This window comes from Ambystoma mexicanum, chromosome 5q (assembly GCF_040938575.1).
Source record: "Ambystoma mexicanum isolate Mex_15411 chromosome 5q, UKY_AmexF1_1, whole genome shotgun sequence".
Lineage (NCBI taxonomy): Eukaryota > Metazoa > Chordata > Amphibia > Caudata > Ambystomatidae > Ambystoma > Ambystoma mexicanum.
Genome location: NC_090933.1, coordinates 411448318 through 411468349, shown reverse-complemented (window position 1 = coordinate 411468349; position 20032 = coordinate 411448318). Strand labels below are relative to the sequence as shown.

Sequence of the window (20032 nt, the reverse complement as noted above, 5' to 3'; positions counted from 1 at the left end):
AATCTCTCTTGCTTTCCCCCTTTTGTTCTGAATCTTTCTGTCACACTTGTGGTGTTTCTCAGGGATCCGCTTTGTCGCCCATTCTCTTTAACATATACATCTGGGCCTTAGTGTGTCTCATCCACTCCTTCAGCGTCAGGTGCTATTCGTACGCCGATGACACCCATATGCTGATCCGGTTGGATCTCGATCGGACTGAGGTGTCGTTGTGCCTTCATAGATGCCCGATGGCCGTGGGGGAGTGGATGGGCCTTAACTGGCTAAAGTTAAATGGTGACAAAACAGAGGTACTGGTGGTGGGCTCTCTCCCTGACCCTTCACTTTGGATTTCAACTTTCTGGCCCTCCTCGCCTTCTTCCTGTGCCTGCCGTGAAAGTAAAAAATCTGGGAGTTATCATGACAGCCACTCTCTTGATGGAAGCCCAGATATCATCTGTCTGTCTACCTGGGCTATTTCATTTGAAAATCATCCAACAAATCCTTCATCTTATACCACCTTCCGTGTGGCCGCAGGTGGTTGCTGCTAGATAGCCGACTGGATTACTGCAATTCCTTGAATCTTGCACAGCCTAAGGGGCTGATCCGTCGGCTACAGCGCCTTCAGAATTTTGAAGCTCGGGTAGCGACTGGATCACCATACAGTGCTCATATTTCTCTAGTCCTCCGCCATCTCCATTGGCTACCAGTGTCCCAACGTATTGAATTCAAGTCACTCTGTATCGTGCATCGCGTGCTTCATGGTCAGGGAGCGGAATATTTGCGTGTTAAATTCTCTCGCTACCTGCCCAAGCGCTCTTTAAGTCAGCTGGTCTGCTCTGTGTACCATCTTTTCACCGTTCCCGATTGGGTAGAAGTGCCTTTTCTGTTGCAGCAGCTCAGCTGTGGAACAATTTGAATGTCGAAATGAAAAAGATTCATAACGACTTGGCCTTTTAGGAAGATCTTAAAAACATATCTTTTTTAATCACCTTTTAATCACCATGGATGGTGGTTGATGACTGTTTGTCAAGGTCTTTCTCTTCTCTCCAGTGCCATGATGCCTCTGGGCGACGGTGCGCTTTACAAGAAGCCTTAACATAACAAGACTGGGAGGCCAAAGGGGACTTGTTATAAAAATCAGAAATTCTCATCCCAGTATAAGTGACGAACACTTGAAACCAAAGCTAACGAACTTGAACAGTGCTTATGTGAGAAAGAGCAGTGCAGACAACCCTGAGAGGGAAACCAATAGTGCTTGGGAATCATCACCCTGGTAAGAGGAGAAGCTATCCCATTATTCAACAAGGAGAGAGTTGAACTGTATCAATTTAAGAAAGACAATCACATAATACCTGGAGAGGCAAACAGAAAATACTTGGGGATCACTACACTGGGATGAGGGGAACTATCTGAAAGGAAGGCATATCAAACGGTGAAGACAGACACAAGGGATCACAGTTCAAGGGTGTTTATTGTACTTCAATTGGGTTTGAATAATGCCCATCTGATCCTAAATCTAAAGATTGGAGCAATCTGCGACAATCAAATAATAATGAACGCAGTCCTGGTAGAGTCTGGTCAAAATAAAAGGGCCTATACTAATAAACCTATTGCCAATACTTACTTCTAAATACAAATGGTGTGGGAAACAATGTTACACAAAAGAAAAGTGTTAAATGATATGTCAGGATAGTCGAGGAGTTAGCTTCCCTTCCCCACGTTTTCAGCATGAGACAAGGTGGCACACTCGAGCCAAGCACATACTCTGGCTTTTTTAGCACGAGGATGCAGTTCAAAATCTCAGTATCAGGACCTTCTATGCCAAAGTCTCTTTGCCATTCTAAATCTCTTATTTCAGAGGGCCTGATGCGACAAACATTCAAAGCTCCTTTCTCTTCAGGATTTTCCTATGCACAACTTCGCTGTGATTCACTGTTCACCCCGAGTCCCACTCTGCTGGGCTCCAAACCACTTTAACACAAAATCTTCAATTGGTCTCCCTTCACCGGACTCGGACCAAATGTATCAGATTTTTCAAACTTTCTTTACTATATCAAAACCCAAGACTTTCGGCTGTGCACAAGAATTTGCTCTACCCGTCGCAGGATAACTTAGATTCACAATTTGTAGCTGGAAACTTTACAAAGATCTTTGTTTGAGCACCCACGCGGTGCCGGACCACTCTTATTGTATCAAAATCTCTTCAAAGTTCAAACACTCATCAGTAGTTCAACTTTACTTGCGTCTTTTATCACATGCGTTTTAACAATGTTAATTCCAGCGCTCCCATACAATGTTGCTGTTTGCAACCTTGACTTCAACACAGACCGGTCTTGTATCGGTCTCCCCAAGTCACCGGCTGTGTTGATTTCACTGATGCCGCTTTGTTCTTGGAGCCAAGGACGGTAGTACGGTGGCTGCTGCTTCTCCCCACCTTGATTAGTTACACGGGAATTCCCCGGGTTTCTCCGACACACAATACATGATTCTTCAGCCTGGTTTCCTGGTCTTATGCTTTCAATTTCGAGGGCTCTTGAAAGTAACGGTTTCTTGTCGGAAAGGTCAAGGAAACTTCCCTCCTTGCGATCCCCTCCTGTTTTGTAGTATTTCTTCTCTCGTTCAGCTGCCGCCTCGAAACTGCTGTTTTCTAGGGTGCTTTGGCACGCTCAGAGTGTGCTCTCGTACCCCGCCTTTTATCCTTGTGGGGAAGCTTATTGGAAGTCAGGTTTGAGTGATGGTCAGTAATTGCCTCAGCTCACCTGACCATTTTATTGGGACACGTCAGGTATATTGCTCGTGTGTTAGTCTGTTTTCTCCCAGAGTGCGCTGTCTGTGTGAAAGTGTTTGTGCAGGAAAGGGGGTGGGGTGATAAAGTTCCTATGTATGGTATCTGATAGGATGGGGTAAAGGTGTTACAGTAAAGAGAGTAATACTGCGTCTCAACATCCAGTGTCCCACTCTGCCAGGATCCCTCACCCAGGTGATCCTCCCGCACTGGTCCACCCCCAGGGTCTGGATCCAAAGATGATGGCCGTGCCCTGGCTACCTGAGAGAGAGATCCGCGGGGACTAGTGGGTGAGACACCTTCTGGTTTCTCACATATCCCATAGTTCAACAATGAAAGAGTGGAATATAACAGAGACAACATTGCGAACTAAAAGACAGGGAAATCCCCCAGATAAATATACAAAAGAGACCAGACTGGAAAGAGCTGAACTATAATTGTCCACACAGTAAGACTCACACAGGGAAATATACTTTCCACGATTACTCAAAATTAATCACCCGGTTCGAGAAAGGTTAAAAAAAAAAAAAGACATAACTAAAGAGGAGAGAAAAGCCAACAATATTGTGAGAGAACTACATAAATTGATAAAGAAAGTAACGATAGACTTGTTAAACAAAATGTGTGGCACTGCATACCTGTTTTTCCAGACTGTCGCTGTGATGAAGAAGACACACTGCCCAAGATTAGGTTTAGAAGATCGCGCAGAACGGGGTGCCGAACCAACACCTCCCAGAATGAAAACAGGGAAGTCCTGGATCAGCTCCCAATGCCATAGGACAGCACTTCCCTGATTAGCGTGATGTAGATACAGTGCAAGCACTGACAGGGAAGGCCACACAGGATCATAGATGTCCACAATGATAACTTGGAATAGGAGGCTACAGGACGAGTAAAGCAGGATGCAGGCGAGGATCTCACAGCAGGAGGAAGACAACCAGGCTGGGGCACAGAGCACTAGGCACACAGGGTTCAAGAGAAAGCCACTGAAAGAGTCTGGGAAAGAAGGAAGGATAAAAGGAATTAAGGCAGGGAGCCACCTAGGAGGAGAGAGGAGGCTCAAGGGAGACTGGAGCCAAGTCTAAAACAAGGTAGGAGCAAGTGAGGAAAAACAGGAACTGTGTATAGGAGAAGGAAAAAACAGGAGCTGGTTCCTGGAGCGTGGCACGGTTCAAGGAAAAAAGGCATTGAGACACAAAGAACAGGCAACAGCTGGGGCTAGAAATAAAGCGGGGGATGAAAGAGAGGTTTGGACCTGAAACCGCTGTCGCCGAAATGCCAGGAACCCTAAGCATGTGCGGAGCGCCGAACACGGATGCCCCGCACTGTCCAGGAAAAGATGGCCGTGCCCATGGGGATTGTTGCTTGCACCGAGTGAACCCACGGCAAACTCCAGCAAGGTTACAACCGCCACATAGGGGCCCAGGCAGGACACCCTGGCAAGGTAAGGGGTGTGACAAGATTATTTTAAAAAGGCATGTTAACAAGAGAAAGAAAAAGAAAGAAGACAATTGCAAGAAGCAATCATCAGGAGACGGGATTCATTCTCCTGATCTTAGTTTGTTTAGAAAAGTGGCAGGGTCAGTTGTTAGGGCAAGCTTTAGACAGTGGATTTATGCCTTTTGGACATTTACTGACAAACCAGTGAATTCATCAATGAACGCAGTCATCATTTTTGGTACCATTTTCACTTTTTCATTTGCGTAAAAAAAAAAAAGAAAAAAAAAACACCCATGCTTCAACTTCTTCCATCCTGAGGGCCCTAGTGCTGAGCCGGGTGCATTATTGCAATAGTGGGCACACCTTAAAGTATCTACAATTGCTTCAGAATCAGGCAGCAAGCCTGGTGCTCTGCTTCAGGAAAAGGGACTGCATCACATCAGCGCTTAAATCCCTCCACTGATTGCCCTAAAAATCTAGTGACCTTCAAAATGCTCTGTATAGTGCACCGGGTTATGTGGGGCTCTGCTCTATTGCACCTTCCAGCTTATTTGCCCAGATTCACCTCTACTAAGACCCAGAGCTCATCTGGTTCAGGCCGGCCTAAGTGGCAAAATCAAAGCAGGATAATGGAGCACATAACATGGGGCCCAATTTATGGAACTACCTTCCTGCCCATTCAAGTTTCATAAAAGCACTCAAAACGTTGCTGTTTCATGAAGCTTTTCTTCAATGAGCATCTTCTCAGCCCATGATCACTAGACAATTAACAATCCCTCAAGTGGGGGAATTCACATAACTGCTAAGTTTAAACTCAATTCACCGGGCTGGTTTTAATTACATAGTTGTAATATATGTACTACTGTGATTCAAGAGTCATTCAATTATTTGTTAGCAAAACAATTAGAAGGTATCTACTACAACCACATTGCTCCCTCCTCATTTTGATGGCACGTCAATGCCCAGGTTAATGATCCTTTACTCCCATTTTCTGATATAAAGTGTGGTTTGTGACTACTTGAAAACACGTCAATCACTCAAAAGATGTCCAAGAAAGAGACCAATAACAATCTGTCACAATCTTTTTTATTCTTTGTTAAAATACCATTCTTTATTCTTACAATTATCAAACAAGTAAAGGATAAAGTTACAATGACATTAGGGTAAACTAAACCAGTGCAAAGTAAAGCATCCAACCAGTCAAATGTGTATCTCCTACATATGGGCACCCCATAATGTTCCTACACAGAGCTACATATCACAAGCTGGCAGGACAATCAAACTAGGTGATGCATGTCCACCATTAGTGCACACTCCCACAGATCAGGCGACACACTTGGCAGGCCTTTATTCCTATCACAGGAAAGAAGGATGCAATCCAGTATTTAAAGGTGCAAAAAACAAAATGTTTATGAACACATACAAACAACTTGTGTATCAAAAGGCAGTATCTCAATGTTCATTGTTAAAACGGTAAAACATATCCCACTCATCGGAATGGTTATTAAGTTCATAGGTAATGACAGACACCTTAACCGAACAACAGAGTAAGGTTGAAAACATCAGAACTTAAACTCTGTAATTGCATCACTGGCTGTCATTTTGTTACTAGATGTGAGCGGTCATAGTATTCTTGCAATATAAAATTCTATGGATTGTTTAAAATATTTGCAAACTATTTCTGTCAAAACATGTGCTTTGAGCAACTATGCAGAAAGGGTTATAAAACCAACAGGTTGCCAAATAGTTTTCCTGTAAACTGCCCCATCGTGCCTCTTGTAATGACCCTCACACCATTTCATCAGCATAATCAAACTTATTACTTACTACAACACACTTCCATCTCTACTTGATATCACTACTCAACCATTTAAAAACTTCCAAATACGTTTTTTTCCAGAGGACACCAAAAAAGCTTGGATGCTAGGACTGGAAATACAACGAACATTCTTATTGCGTTACTGGTCCGTAGCAGTGGAATGTGAGCTGATAGAAGAAGGGAACCAGATAATCAGGCTGTGGAAAAGTAAACAAAGTGACTTTTGTAGCTTTCCAACCACATATTCATTTTAAAGACTAGTGCACACATGAAAATCTCTAGTTAGACAAGATAAGGAATATGCAAGCATAATTGTATATTATTCGATTTCTACGTTCCAATGCTAAGCCTGTCTGATGGTTACTCTGTTCCAAAGACTTAGGTTGTGCACCCTTCAAATAGTCACTGGTAAAATATTTGAATCAAATGCCTGACATCTAGGTTTTCTGTTCTTTGCCTTTTGGAGAAAATATTGCATTGTATGGTTGCCGCCTTCTTGGACGCAGACACTGAGAAAGTTCCTCTTTAATGTAACCTGAAACAAAAATAAACAGGTCTAAATAACTAGGTTTTTCAGCGTTATAAAAGAAAATGCTATTCATTGGAGTAGTAATTATTTCCCTTAATCCTAAATCTTCTCACACCTTTTGCATTAGGAGGTCACCTTGTGATATGGTGTCACAACGATGAGGAGCCGCCAGTCCCAGGGTGAAGTCTGCAAGGGTTCCACATGGAGCAGTCTGATAGCAGGTTGCTGATCAACACACTGGAGCTGGCTCTGCTGAAGGACAGCCCATTATGAATTGATATAGCGTGCCCTTATTTGACTAATAGCCTCAATTTATGAGATGTATTACCAGGAACACCAAAGGCTACATATGCCTATGACTTAAGCCTTATTTTTTTTTAATCTTCCCACAATCCTATTTTTTGGTCTGCATTTGGGGTGCTGTGCATTGGCCACTAGACCCATCCCATTGTAGGTAGATGTACTGCAGTGTTATATTGTTTCAAACTGATGGACAAGATGTAGCATTTATTTAACTAGAGCCAGGCACTATATATATATACATTATATATTTATATCTAGCATGAGAGTCAAAAATCCCTGCCCAATGAGTCCACTTTGGCAGCACATCCTCAAGGGCTATTCACGATATGCTGAAATAATTTGCTTGGCCTCACATACTTTATTAGGATCCATGACTAATGTATTACTCACTCAGTTTATGGAGATAGCTCTTACAAGCTAGGAAGGGGAACATCTTATGTTATACTCTTTATCACACCACTGTAGTTCATCTAGTTGACTGGTGCTGTATCTGCAGACTACTTGCTTTCTGTTTAGAATATATGTATATAACTAGCCTTGATGTTATGGGTGGTGGCCTTGATATATGGGACAGCTAAACATTATAATCAACATGTATTATACCCAATCAAACACTATATATATATATATATATATATATATATATATATATATATATATATATATATATATATATATATATATATATATATATATATATATATATATAAAAAACTAAGGCCATTTTCTGGAGGCTTTGATTTGGGCCAATTTGCATACCCACAATGCTTTGCTCATGTGGCTCTGAAGTGGAGGGGACCTTCTAGCAATGTCATGTGTGACTTGGCTCAAATGACTTATTCTTTATGTATTGTGTATATACATATTCAGTGAAACAATTTTGTTAAAGGGACTTTATAGTTACCTTGCACTAACAACCTATCCATATTATGGTTAAAAGTAAAACCGAAAGCCGCCCAGAAATTCGCCAGTTATGGTAAGCTAAGCAACCATAACTTGCGCCACCACCTTGCACTGCTAAGACTATCATCCATGACATCAACAATGACATCACACATGTAATTGATGACATCACATGTGCATTTACTTTTCATGAAAAGTCTCTACAAGGGATTGTCATTATAATGTTGGCAGAAAACTATCAGATGTCACTGGCAGAAATATCATGACATACATAGTTCATTAAGCAATGCATTGCTATAAACACCATTGTATTACAGAGTTATTTCCAGTATAGGAACCTACTTATGTAGAAACTTAGATGTGTGCAGCATACACCATCAAGGTGCAATATTCATAATGTTGGATAGTGAAATAATGAATGCTTTCGTTTCTGAGTTTTCTGTATTGTGAAACATTTAATAAGTGGCTATTAATGCCTCATTTACAACATAATTGTAGTAATACACACAAAACAAAGACACCACAATGCATACAAATATGAGCATATGCAGGGAAAGTAAAGTAAGCAAAAAAGCACCAGTATTACCAGAAAGTGTTCATAACATAACTGATTATCTTCATGCACAGAAATGATTGCTGTGTTTTAGGCCTGCTTCTTCCCCTATTTATATGTATCATATGATATGACTGATCCCTAAGAACATATGAGAAGTGTACGGTCTACAGATATAGTAACTTTTGCATTTTTAGTTCCTGACTGTCAGTGAAGAAAAGCACCTGGCCTAGACATGTCAATGAACAAAAAAAAAGGGAGCCGGAAATGTGATGTCATCAGTGATGTCATCAATGACATTTGTAATGTCATCTTTCATATCATGGGTGTTAGTCTTAGCAGTGCACAGTGGTGGTGCGAGTTATGGTTGCTTAGCTCACCATAACTGCCACATTTCTGGGGTTTTCCGGTTTTACTTGTAACCATAATATGGCTAGGTTGTTATTAGTGCAAGGTAACTAGAACGTCTCTTTAACAAAGTTTTTTCATTAAATTTGATAGGTTTTTATTAGCGCAACTGAACCATAATGTCCCTTTAACAACATTTTTTCACTGAATTTGATAGGTTTTTATTAGTGCAACTGAACCATAACGTCCCTTTAACAACGTTGTTTCACAGAATTGCATAGGTTTTGACCAGGCTACCCTTAATTTGTATAGATGTACCATACAACATGGTGAGCTCCATGGCCCCATGCCGATAACCACAAGGTCCACGGACCGTGCGACTGTTCTTGAACCTCGGGTAGCATCCACACTGCCCAATAGTGCAGGGTTGTTTCACATTATGGTAGCATACAGCAAAGAAAGTGAACATCTTTTAAAGACCTACACATAAGTCAATTGTAAGGACAAATTAAATAGGTCTACACACTTATAAAAGCAGCAATGTAATTGCATAGAGTGTGCAACATAATTAAATGCACCAAGCCGGAAAATAACCTGGGCTTCCAACAATATTACCTCAAGGCTGCTTTACAGACAAACTGAGAAGCAACTGTCAGCAGGACAACTGCAAAGTACTGACAGCAGAACTGTACTACAAAGTGTTAAGTACACTATATTTTTCCTATAAATGTGCAGTTTGTTCTGTGTACAATAGTAGTACAAATTATGTCTCTTTTTTTACACAGAAACGGCAAGCACTCTGGAGTGGCTTGAAGAGAATTTCCCTTGTGATGAAATGAGTGAAGACAGTACCTCCATTGGTACACTGTGCAGTTTGAAAACTAAGAGAATATACATTGCTTCACATGTAACTGAGACATTCTTTTCTTTAACAGTACATACAGGAAATTAAGGGAATGGCCCAGAAGCAGCAGCTCCTCCACAAGTCCATGGGCACATAGAAAACCAAACTAACAGTGTGCAAAATCAACTAGTGAGCCTGGAGGCAAAAATGGACCAATTAATTAACAGTTTTGGCGACTTGAAAGATTTTGTACAGAGACATATAATGGACAATATTAAATATCACTGCCCCACTGTCCCAGCCAACCATCCCCACAAACTCCCTGTGAGCAAAGACGTTATGATGAGACCTCAATCCCTTACTCCCGATGCCAAACCTGCCCAACCTGTGGAAAACCCCCAATTCCCCTGTATATCTCTTCATTTCTGCTACCCCTTCCCTTTCTTAATTGTGCGTATTTATGTGCATAAACAAAGTTCTATGGGTACACTGTTGCAGTGTGTGTGTGTGTGTGTGTGTTTTCTTTTTTAAAAGCCCTGTTAGGAGTCCATGGAGTGCGGTACTGTCCGGGATGTCCGCAATTAATCAAAATGGAGCTGTCCTACAGACACCGCGCCTGTCTGGGAAGTCCGCATTCAAAATGGAGGTGTCCGTAGGACTACGCGCCTGTCCTGCTTGTCCGCAAAACTGTGACTTACCTTTAATTAGTTTGGGGACCCCACCCCTGTCCCGCAGACACTTGGAGGCATGCACATCTCCCCCCCGGAGTCCTATGAACATTGTGCTTTTTTGAGCAATCCAAGGTGTTTTACTGTGAAACTTCACCCTTGCAGAGGTCCCACACCATGCCCCTTGCGATCTGGACACTTTTTGGAACTTTTTGAGCCCAGCTTGGGGTTTGAAAAGTCCGCGAGGCGCGTGACTGTCTGCGAAGTGCTACCCAGCACCCCTATAAAAGGCCACACCCGAGTGCTGCTCCTGTTCTGTTTTTGGATTTCCAGAACAGAGCACCTGCTATCATTGGCATTCCATTGCTGGATTACTTGGCTGTAATTGGCATTCCTGTTGGTTGTGGCTGACCAGGACTACTGCTGCAGGTTGCTGTTCAGCTATTGGGCATATTGCTGTGTGCCTGCTGTTTTGCAGATTGGTCTGTTCCTGGTTCCAGAATACTTTTTCTTGCACAATGGTATCCAGGGCTACCTCTGCTGCTGCCTCTACATCAGTACAATCCCCACCACCTCCATCACCACCACAACTTTCCCACTGTCCTGGGGAGGGTAACAGGCGTGACGATTCAGAGGAGGAAGAACAGGAAGACGAGAATGAGGCTAGTGCGGCCAAGGTTCGCTGCAATGAGTGCGGCATGAAACTCAGTCGAAGCAACCCTGGGCTGTACAGTTATGGGACTACCTCCATGCGGCAACACCCAAGATCCAACCACAAAGCAGCAGTTCGGAGGGTCGTCCCCTTCGAACAGGGTAGTTGGTTGAGTTCCAGTGCAGCATCCTCGATATCTGCTCCTGTCACCACAAGGGACACTCCTGTGGGGCAGAGCATTCCTCCAGCAGCCTCGCAGGCCATACGCACCGCAGTAGATCCTTACCTTTCAAAGGTCACTGTTTGGTGTGTGTACTGTAACGCAGTACTCTGCAGGTGTGAGCAGTTCTGGAGTGGTTTCGAGGCTGCGGTCCAGGGCACGAAGGAAAGTGCCCCGTACCTCGATGAGGTACACTCAAAACCTTCCTCTCTCTATCTGCCGTTTCTTCACCCTGTGGTTGGTGCCCCTTCCTTGCCCTCCCTACACTTCCCTCCCTTGTGTGTCGCGTTTAAAAAAATGCAAAAAAATCACAAAACTCACAAATTACTAAAGAAAAACGTCTCTTTTCAGAGCCACCTTTCACAGTTCAAAAATAGAAGTGCCCAAAAATCGGTGCAGGCCCCTGCGCAGTCCGCAGACAGCGCGGTAGTCCGCGGACTCCGAAAAAATGTAGATGGTGGCACCATCAAAAACATTGCCCTCATTTACAGGAGAAAGTGGTGGCTCTGAAAAGAGCCTTTTGTGGTGTGTGTTTGTTTTTGGAAAGTTTAAAGTGGCCAACACCTACTGCAAAAATGCTTGCTATACTTGCAAAAAGGGCTACAATGCATTTTGGATATTTTGCAAAAAAAAGCTCAGTAAGATGGACTCCATCTCTGCGAAAAATGTTGGTGCTACGAAATGTAATGTTTTCATTGTGAAAGGAGGACATTCCAACATCTCTCAAAAAGACGCAAACAGCTGTTACGCTCACCTGGCTCCCACAGGGGCGTCGATCGGAACTGGACAGCTGCGGTTTCCACCCATGTGACGCGTAGCGCAGAGATGACAGACTGGACTGGCCCACCTAATCTCGTCTGCTTGACCCGAAGAAGTATTCTCCCTAGGTTTTTAAAGGATGAGCTCTCCATCCTGCGTAGAATGCAGGGGCGCGTAGATCACCAGTTACTTTACTGGTCTGAAGGATATGGAGAGTTCCAGAACAATATTGACTCTGAGGTTCCTGGCGAGGAGCCGTAAGTATATAGTTCGTAAGAGTTCAAAATGTCTGACTTTCACTCTTGTTCGATTCCTTGCAGCTTGACCCTAGAGAAGATTGCCTCGTGCGGCTGGTAAAGTTCAGGTAAGAGTCTGTATTATCCACCACTGTCCAGTAAATGACAACTGTATGTAATCTGTTGCTTTCTCCCTTATGAAATTATGGCATTTTGAGGAATAATACCTCTGGCGGTAAAATCAGGTAAGTCTATTATGGTGAAAGAGATTCCCTTGGTTTGTTCTTTCGGCTCACCTGGCTGTCCTTTTGTTCCCCTTAGGTGCCGGAGTTCGGCAAAGATGAATGGAGGCTGCGCCGGTATGTGGAGATGAAGAATGCCTCCGGCGGTAAAATCAGGTAAGTCTATTGTGGTGATTAATATTGCCTTATTATTCTCTCGGCTCACCTTGCTGTTCTTTATTCCCCTTAGGTGCCGGAGTTTGGCGAAGAAAGGATGAAGACAGAGGTGGATCGTGGAGGTGCTGCGAGGACTGGTGAGTATAGCGCGACGCTGCAGCAGGCGATGCGGCGCGCATCAAATAACGTCTTTCTTCCTATTCGAAGGCGCGATGGATCCAGAATCAGGTGAGGAAATAAATATTGTTCTTGTTCTAACCTTTTTCCTTTTTTCTAGGAGCTCCAGACTCAAGGCAGGCGTGGCAGAAGACTGGATGCTGGCTTGCAGGCACGGTGAGCGTTATGCTGCAGGATGCAGAATAACGCGAAGCATGAGCTGCTCTTCGGGCGTGGTTTAAATAGCCTTCAAAGTAGTCCCAGGTAAGAAGTTCCCAAGACTACACTCGGGTAAGAAAATAGTCCCTGAAATAAAGTAGTCCCCCTTCAGACTTCACATTGGTTTGAATGCTGAGCAGCATGGTCTGTATGAGGTAAGTGAAAGCAAATGAGCCTATGAGCCTGGCGCCTATGGCGCCAGGACTGTACCCAGATAGCCCCTAGCCAGGGCTGCTGGGTTTTTCCCAAGTATCTGGATGCCTGCTCCCGGGACAGATGGATCTGGTCCGGATGCCCGGGGTAGGAATCATGACAGCACTCCCCCCCCCCCCCACCCAAAAACCCTACCAAGGTCGTTCTTCCTCTTGGCCCTGGTTTGTCCTGGAAGTCCCGATGGAATTTTTTCACCAGTCGGGGTGCATGAACGTGGTTACTAGGTTCCCAGGATCTTTCTTGTGGTCCGTAACCTTTCCAGTCAATTAAATAAAAAAGTCTTGAGTTAACTATCTTAGAGTCCAGGATATTTTTCACTTCAAATTCGTGTTCCCCATCAATTAGGATAGGATCAGGTGGATTGGTTAATCTTGTCCCTGGTTGGACTGGTTTCAGGAGTGAAACATGAAAGACGGAGTGAATTTGCATGTTAGGAGGTAGTTCCAATTTAACAGCCACAGGGTTGATGATGGCCTTAATGGTGTAAGGTCCCAAATATCTAGGGTTAAAGGTCTGAGTTCCTTTCAGGGGTATGTGTTTAGTAGCCAGCCAGACTTGATCCCCAATCTGGTATTGTGGAGCATTACTCCTATGTTGGTCAGCATTTCTTTTGTATTTCTCTTTTGCCCTTTTTAAATGCTCTGTTGCTTCCTTGAAGGCTTGTGTAATAGTAGAGTGCAAATGATTCACCGCGGGCATTATTTCTAGCTGTTGGGGCAAATCGAGTTCAGAGGTTCGAGGGTGATACCCATACATGGTAAAAAAGGGGCTTTGTCCAGTTCCTGAGCGTATAGAATTGTTGTATGCGTATTCAGAAATACACAAAATATCCTTCCAATTCCCTTCGGTTTGGTGTAGCATGCAACGTAGGTATTGTTCAAGAGTCTGGTTATTCCTCTCTGTTTGACCATCGGTCTGGGGATGGTGACTGGTAGATAGCCTCACGTCGATTTGCGCCAGTTGGCAGCATTTTTTCCAAAATTGTGAGATGAATTGACTACCTCGGTCTGAGACCAATACGGAAGGGAATCCATGTAGCCGAACAATATTTTCAAGAAATTCCTTGGCTAAAATTGCAACGGACGGTAATCCCTTTAAAGGAATAAAGTGGGCCATCTTGGAAAAAAGATCTACGACAACTGGAATGGTGCTAAATCCATTACATGGAGGCAGATCAGTAATGAAGTCAAGAGACAAAGTGTGCCATGGCGTAGGTGTAACATCCAAAGGTTGTAAAAGACCAGCTGGTTTCTTCTTCTGGCTTTTGTTTTGGGCACAGATTCCACAAGATGGCACAAATGATTTAACGTGTTTTCGCCAGGTGGGCCACCAAAATTGGCTCTTAATTTTAGCTTCAGTTTTTGCGACCCCTGGATGTCCTTCAATCAGCGCATCATGATAGTTGGAGATGACTAATTCCTGTAACCCCTTGTATGGTATGAATAGACGACCTTGATAGTACGGTAGTTCATTGATAACTAAATAATCTTGGCCTTTCTTTACCCAGTCCTGTAGGGCTGCTGGATTAAAACATTGCTTGATTTTTGAATGAATGTCTTCTAGAGTTTGTAGAGTAGTTATGCCAAGGATTCTTTCTTCTGAAATTATAGGTACAGGTTCCGGGTTAGAGTATGCTTCTCCCATTCCTATTCAGGATAGGGCATCGGCCTTGCCATTTTTACAACTTGGTCGGTAAGTGATCACAAAATCGAATTCTGCAAAGAATAATGCCCATCTAAGTTTACGTCATGATTGGGCCTTGGCTGTCTTCAAATATTGCAAATTCCTGTGATCGGTGATTACAGTTATGGTATGCCTGGCGCCGAGAAGATAATGCCGCCAAGCCTTGAAAGCAGATTTGATGGCCAATAACTCTTTATCGGTAACCGCACAGTTTAATTTGGGTGCCGAGAATTTTCTTGACCAGAACGCTACTGGATGAAGTTGGCCGGTTTCCGGATCCTTCTGAGACAGGACAGCTCCCATGGCTAAACTGGATGCATCCGTTTCAACTACGTATGGAAGCTCGGGGCGAGGATGTTTTAAAACAGGTGCAGACGTGAATATCAGTTTTAGATCTTGGAAGGCTTTTTCAGCTTCTTCAGTCCACAAGAAGCGCTTGTTCATTTCCAAAAGTGCTGTGATGGGGTGTACAATATGAGAGAATTCAGGGATAAATCTCCGGTAGAAATTAGCGAAGGCAAGCATGCTTTGAACTCCTTTAACTGAACTGGGTGATGGCCATTTGAGAATGGCATCCACTTTTCGAGAGTCCATTCAAACTCCTTTTGGTGTCAGGATAAATCCTAGAAATTCAACTTCTGTGGAATGAAAGACACATTTTTCCAACTTTGCATACAATTTGTGTTGGCGTAATTTTTCAAGGACTGCTCGAACGTGCTTAACATGGTTTGATCTTGAGGAGGAGTACACTAGAATGTTGTCTATGTAAACAACAACACAGATGTCAATGAGTTCACTAAAAACATCATTCATAAAATACTGGAAGGCTGCCGGTGCATTGCACAACCCGAAAGGCATCACCTAATATTCGAATAATCCATACTTGGTGCGAAAGGCAGTCTTCCATTCATCGCCTTTCTTCACGCGTACCAGATGATATGCACCTCGGAGATCTAACTTAGTATAGATACAAGCATCCTTCACTTGGTCCAGTAATTCGCGGATCAGAGGCAAAGGGTATCGTTTTTTTACCGTAATTTGGTTTAATGCGCGGTAATCTATAAGGTCACCTTCCTTTTTAGGTACGGAGAACAGAGCTGAGGATGCAGGAGACTTGGATGGGCGAATGAAGCCATTAGCAAGGTATTGATCCAGGTATTGTCGTAGGTGAAGGTTTTCAGGCTCCGTAAGGGCGTAGATCCTGCTGCATGGGGGTTGGGCACCGGGTACACGATCGATCTGACAATCGTAAGATCTGTGAGGTGATAAAGTGTTTGCCTGTTCTTTCTGAAAAACATCCAGATATTCTTGATATTCCTGAGGTAACTGAACAGGTGGGTTAGTGAATGTGGCCAGGCCCCTGTTCAAGGTTTTGTTTTTTGGTAACAGGTGTGTGTACAATCTGGGAACGTCATTCTCTTCTCTCGCCATTCTATACAAGTATTATGTGTTTCCAACCATGGCATTCCCAATTTTATTTGGAATTGTGGAGCCTTGATTAAGTCAAATACAATGCTTTCTCGATGCCCATCTTGACCCAACAGTGTCATCTCTGTAGTGGATTGAGTTACTGGCCCAGAGGCAATTTCAGTTCCATCGACGGTTGTGATGACATCTGTAGTAGTTATTTTGCAAAGAGATAGGTTCATCCTTGAAGCCAGTTCTTGATCCATATAGTTTCCTATGGCCCGCTATCTATGTACGCTCTTACTGCGTGCATACATGATGGCTGTCTAGGATCAATGAGGACCATTGGCACGATTAGGTGCGAGGTCTGAATTTCCTTTAAGCTCGGCAAGCGGACCTCTACGCTTGTCGGGCGTGGTCGTTTCCCAGATCAGACTCTGACTCTTGTCCGCAGCTCCTACCACCTTTTTGGGTGGTTTTACCGGGCAATCCCGTAGAAAATGTCCCGAAGTTCCACAGTACAGACACAAGTGCAACTGTCGTCTCTTTTCTCTTTCCTTCTGAGTTAAAGGTCCCCTAACCCCCCCGATCTGCATGGGTTCCGGTGCATCCGTTCCTTTGGGGGTAACATTGGGTTTAACCAACACTCGATTCTCGAACTTAGCTCGATCCGCCTTTCTATTCTGAAGTCAGTGATCTATCTGGACCACTAAGTCTATATATTCAGCACAATCCTGAGGTGGGTTCACAACTTGAGCCAAAACATCTTTGAGTTCTCCTCGCAGTCCACGATGGAATAATGTAATTCCCTTTACCTCAGGCCATCCTGTTTCCACCACCAACCTATTGAAGGTAGCGATATAGGTTAGTAGATCCTGGTTACCCTGTCGCAGGGACAAAAGTTTGTTATCCAGGGCCTGTCCCTGTGAATGTCGGGCGAATAGTCTTTCCATGCTCAATTGAAAACCCTAAAAGTCACGAAGAAGAGGGTCGTCCTGGTTGACTAGAGGAATCGACCAATCGGCTGCACTACCACTGAGATATGATAATACAAAGGCTACTTTGGGTTGATCATTTGGAAAGGCTCCAGGTCTGCATAAAAAGTGCAGGCGGCATTGATTCATAAACACGGTGAACCTTTTGGGGTCCCCAGCAAAGCGTTCGGGCAGAGCTAAAGGAATAGTTCCTGGTAGGATCACTTGCACAGGGTTGCTTGATGAAACAGGAGTTGGGTTCCCCCTAGTCCAGGCAGGGGTGTTTGTCCAGCCTGGCTTTGCAGCAATTGCCTAGCAAGGTCATCAGTTCGCTCCTTTGACAAAATCAGTTCTCTCCTGAGCGCATTAGTTTTTTGGCGGGCAGAATGTACTTCAGCCCTTAGTTCCCCTAGTAATTGGGCCAGTTGGTCAGTTTCTGAGGTCTCCATGTTAGGCAGAAACCTGTGCAGTTCCCTTAGGGACCACTGCAAAAGGCTCAAGACTACAGGTGTTGGCAGTAAACCCAATTGGTATCAGTCTGTAACACCCAGATTTACCTGGTAGCTGTGGCTGAGCAGCCAGACCTCTCTCAAGAAGAGTTAGACAGTATATAGAGTATACAAGATAGGTACCAAAATACAGTAGCACAAGCAAACACTGACCAGAGCTTTGGTATCAAGTATATAATTATTCATTTAAAGACACACTTAGAAACACTCTAGCACTATTATTATAAGTAAGTTAAAAAAACAGTCACTATTATCATATGTACATCCCTTATTCCTTATTAGACAAGTCTTAGTTAACACCACTTATTTCCAGGCAGAGGTGAGCACTTAACTAAAGATGGCACTCCAATAAGTTTAAGAAAAAGGGAGGGAAAAGGCAGAAATTAGGAACAGCAGACAAAACAATCCTTCAGAAACACTCAGCAAGGCAGGAAAGTCAGTCTACTTGTGAGCAAAAAGTTCAGAGGCCAGGTCCCTCTTGGAGAGAGTAGAACACCAATGCGCCCAAGATCACAAAGTTTAAAAGGCTTGGAGAGAGTTCAGGAAGGAATCAGTTCAGTTTAGAAAAGTTCAGTTAGCCAGCCTAGGGCCAACCCAAGTGGTAAGTTGAGGCTTTAAGAGTCACCCCACACAGACCGTTGCGAGGGAGGCCAGGCGGACACAGTACCTTTAAAATGGAGAGGATCCTCCAGCGGGGGCTGCTGTTCCTGGCAGCGGGTGAAAGTCGCGGCGTCGTCCAGAGGAAGAGGTGATCTCGACGTGGAGGAAGGCTGAAGGTCGTTGTACTGCCAGGGAAGAAACCAGCCCTGGAGTTCTCCGGTTAAAAGGTACTACCCTTTTATTCGCGGTAGTGGAGAAAACGTGGTATTCCGGTTGCTGGGGTGCTTGGCACAGACAAGGCGGCCACAAGATGATCCGGGAAGGCGAAAAGGCGGGCAAACTGGTTATCCCCACCAGTCAAAGGAAGAAGACTATTCGGAATGAAGATCTCCTCTGTCGTCGGGAAAAGTGGTGAGACGGTTCAGCAGGGCTCCACCGGTGGTGTCGTCGTTGCAGGTCGGCTCAGCTTCTCACTCTTCGGATTCTTTGGTCCTGTGGTGACGTCTGAAGTCCCAGTCCCCAAAGCCCTGCTTTTATGCAGAAAACCCACATGCATCAGTCCTAGCTGTCACTCAAACATGCTAAGTGGTGAGCCGGGCGGCTCACCACTGGGCCAATCACACCAGAGTGCGACTTGAGTTGCCGAGGCAACTCAGTCCAGGGTGCCTAAACCCTCTCCCACACCCCCTGTGGTACCCAGACAGAGTGGCACCACTTTTGGAGGCTTCTGTGGAGTAGCCCGCCAAAAAATGCAACAAAGGGCTCGACTTTGGTTGGAGTCACAGAAGCAAACACAAACGCCATTTTGGAACCGAGTTCCGGCAAAAAATACCAACCGGTGAATTTATATTAATTTAATAAACCGGCGGTATGTTCGAGGCTATAATAAAAAGTGGTAGCCTCGAACAATGGGAAAATCCCATAGGAATATATTCACGGTCGAATATAAAAAGTAGTATCCACTGCCACCAGCCAAAACTCGGTCGGGGGGAACTGGACAGTGCCCCCTCGAACAACAGACCCCGGGGCAATCGAATTGCCCCGACCAGTACGTCCACAAAATGATGGTTTGTACTGGTTCTGTTCACAATTTAAGACTAGTAAAGCCAATGGTGACTTTACATGCCCTGGGAGACAGTAGTCAGTCCCAGGATATGGAGTCTATGTTTGGGGGTCGCTACGACACCCCTGGGTTACTTCACGGAGGGTGCTGTGTAACCCACATACCAAAAACACATGAAGCACTATGGGGTAAAGGACCCCATAGCCCATACAACACATACAAAGTCAAAGGAACACCTCAAATCATGTCTAAGAGTGGGAGAAAAAGAGTCTCACTCTTAGCAGGAGAAAAAAATAAACCCCAAGAATCCAGCAAAGCTGCTGGGGGACTCACTAGGTTTGGGAAATTAGCCTTAACAGAGAATTCTCCCTAACACTCCATAACGCCCGGGTGGGATTTAGTGGGTAGGCTTCGCGGTCTGTTACGCTCACCTGGCTCCCACAGGGGCGTCGCTCGGAACTGGACAGCTTTGGTTTCCACCCACGTGACGCTTAGTGCAGAGATGACAGACTGGACTGGCCCACCTAATCTCGTCTGCTTGACCCGAAGTATTCTCCTTAGGTTTTTAAACGATGAGCTCTTCATCCTGCGTAGAATGCAGGGGCGTGTAGATAATCAGTTACTTCACTGGTCGAAGGAATTGGAGAGTTCCAGAACAATATTGACTCTGAGGTTCCTGGCGAGGAGCCGTAAGTATATAGTTCGTAAGAGTTCAAAATGTCTGACTTTCACTCTTGACGGATTCCTTGCAGCTTGACCCTAGAGAAGATTG

General features: G+C 44.3%; 1 protein-coding gene across 3 annotated transcripts in view; it reads right to left on the bottom strand.

Moving 5' to 3' along the window:
• Window positions 1-5273: 5273 nt before the first annotated feature.
• RBBP8 (RB binding protein 8, endonuclease) overlaps window positions 5274-20032 on the bottom strand; it is a 2310314-nt gene continuing 2295555 nt past the window's right edge. For all 3 annotated transcript variants that reach the window (XM_069620894.1, XM_069620893.1, XM_069620895.1), the window contains exon 19: window positions 5274-6558. In XM_069620894.1, coding sequence (XP_069476995.1) covers window positions 6461-6558 — 98 coding nt within the window. In that variant the 3' untranslated portion in view covers window positions 5274-6460. The remainder of the gene's footprint in view (window positions 6559-20032) is intronic.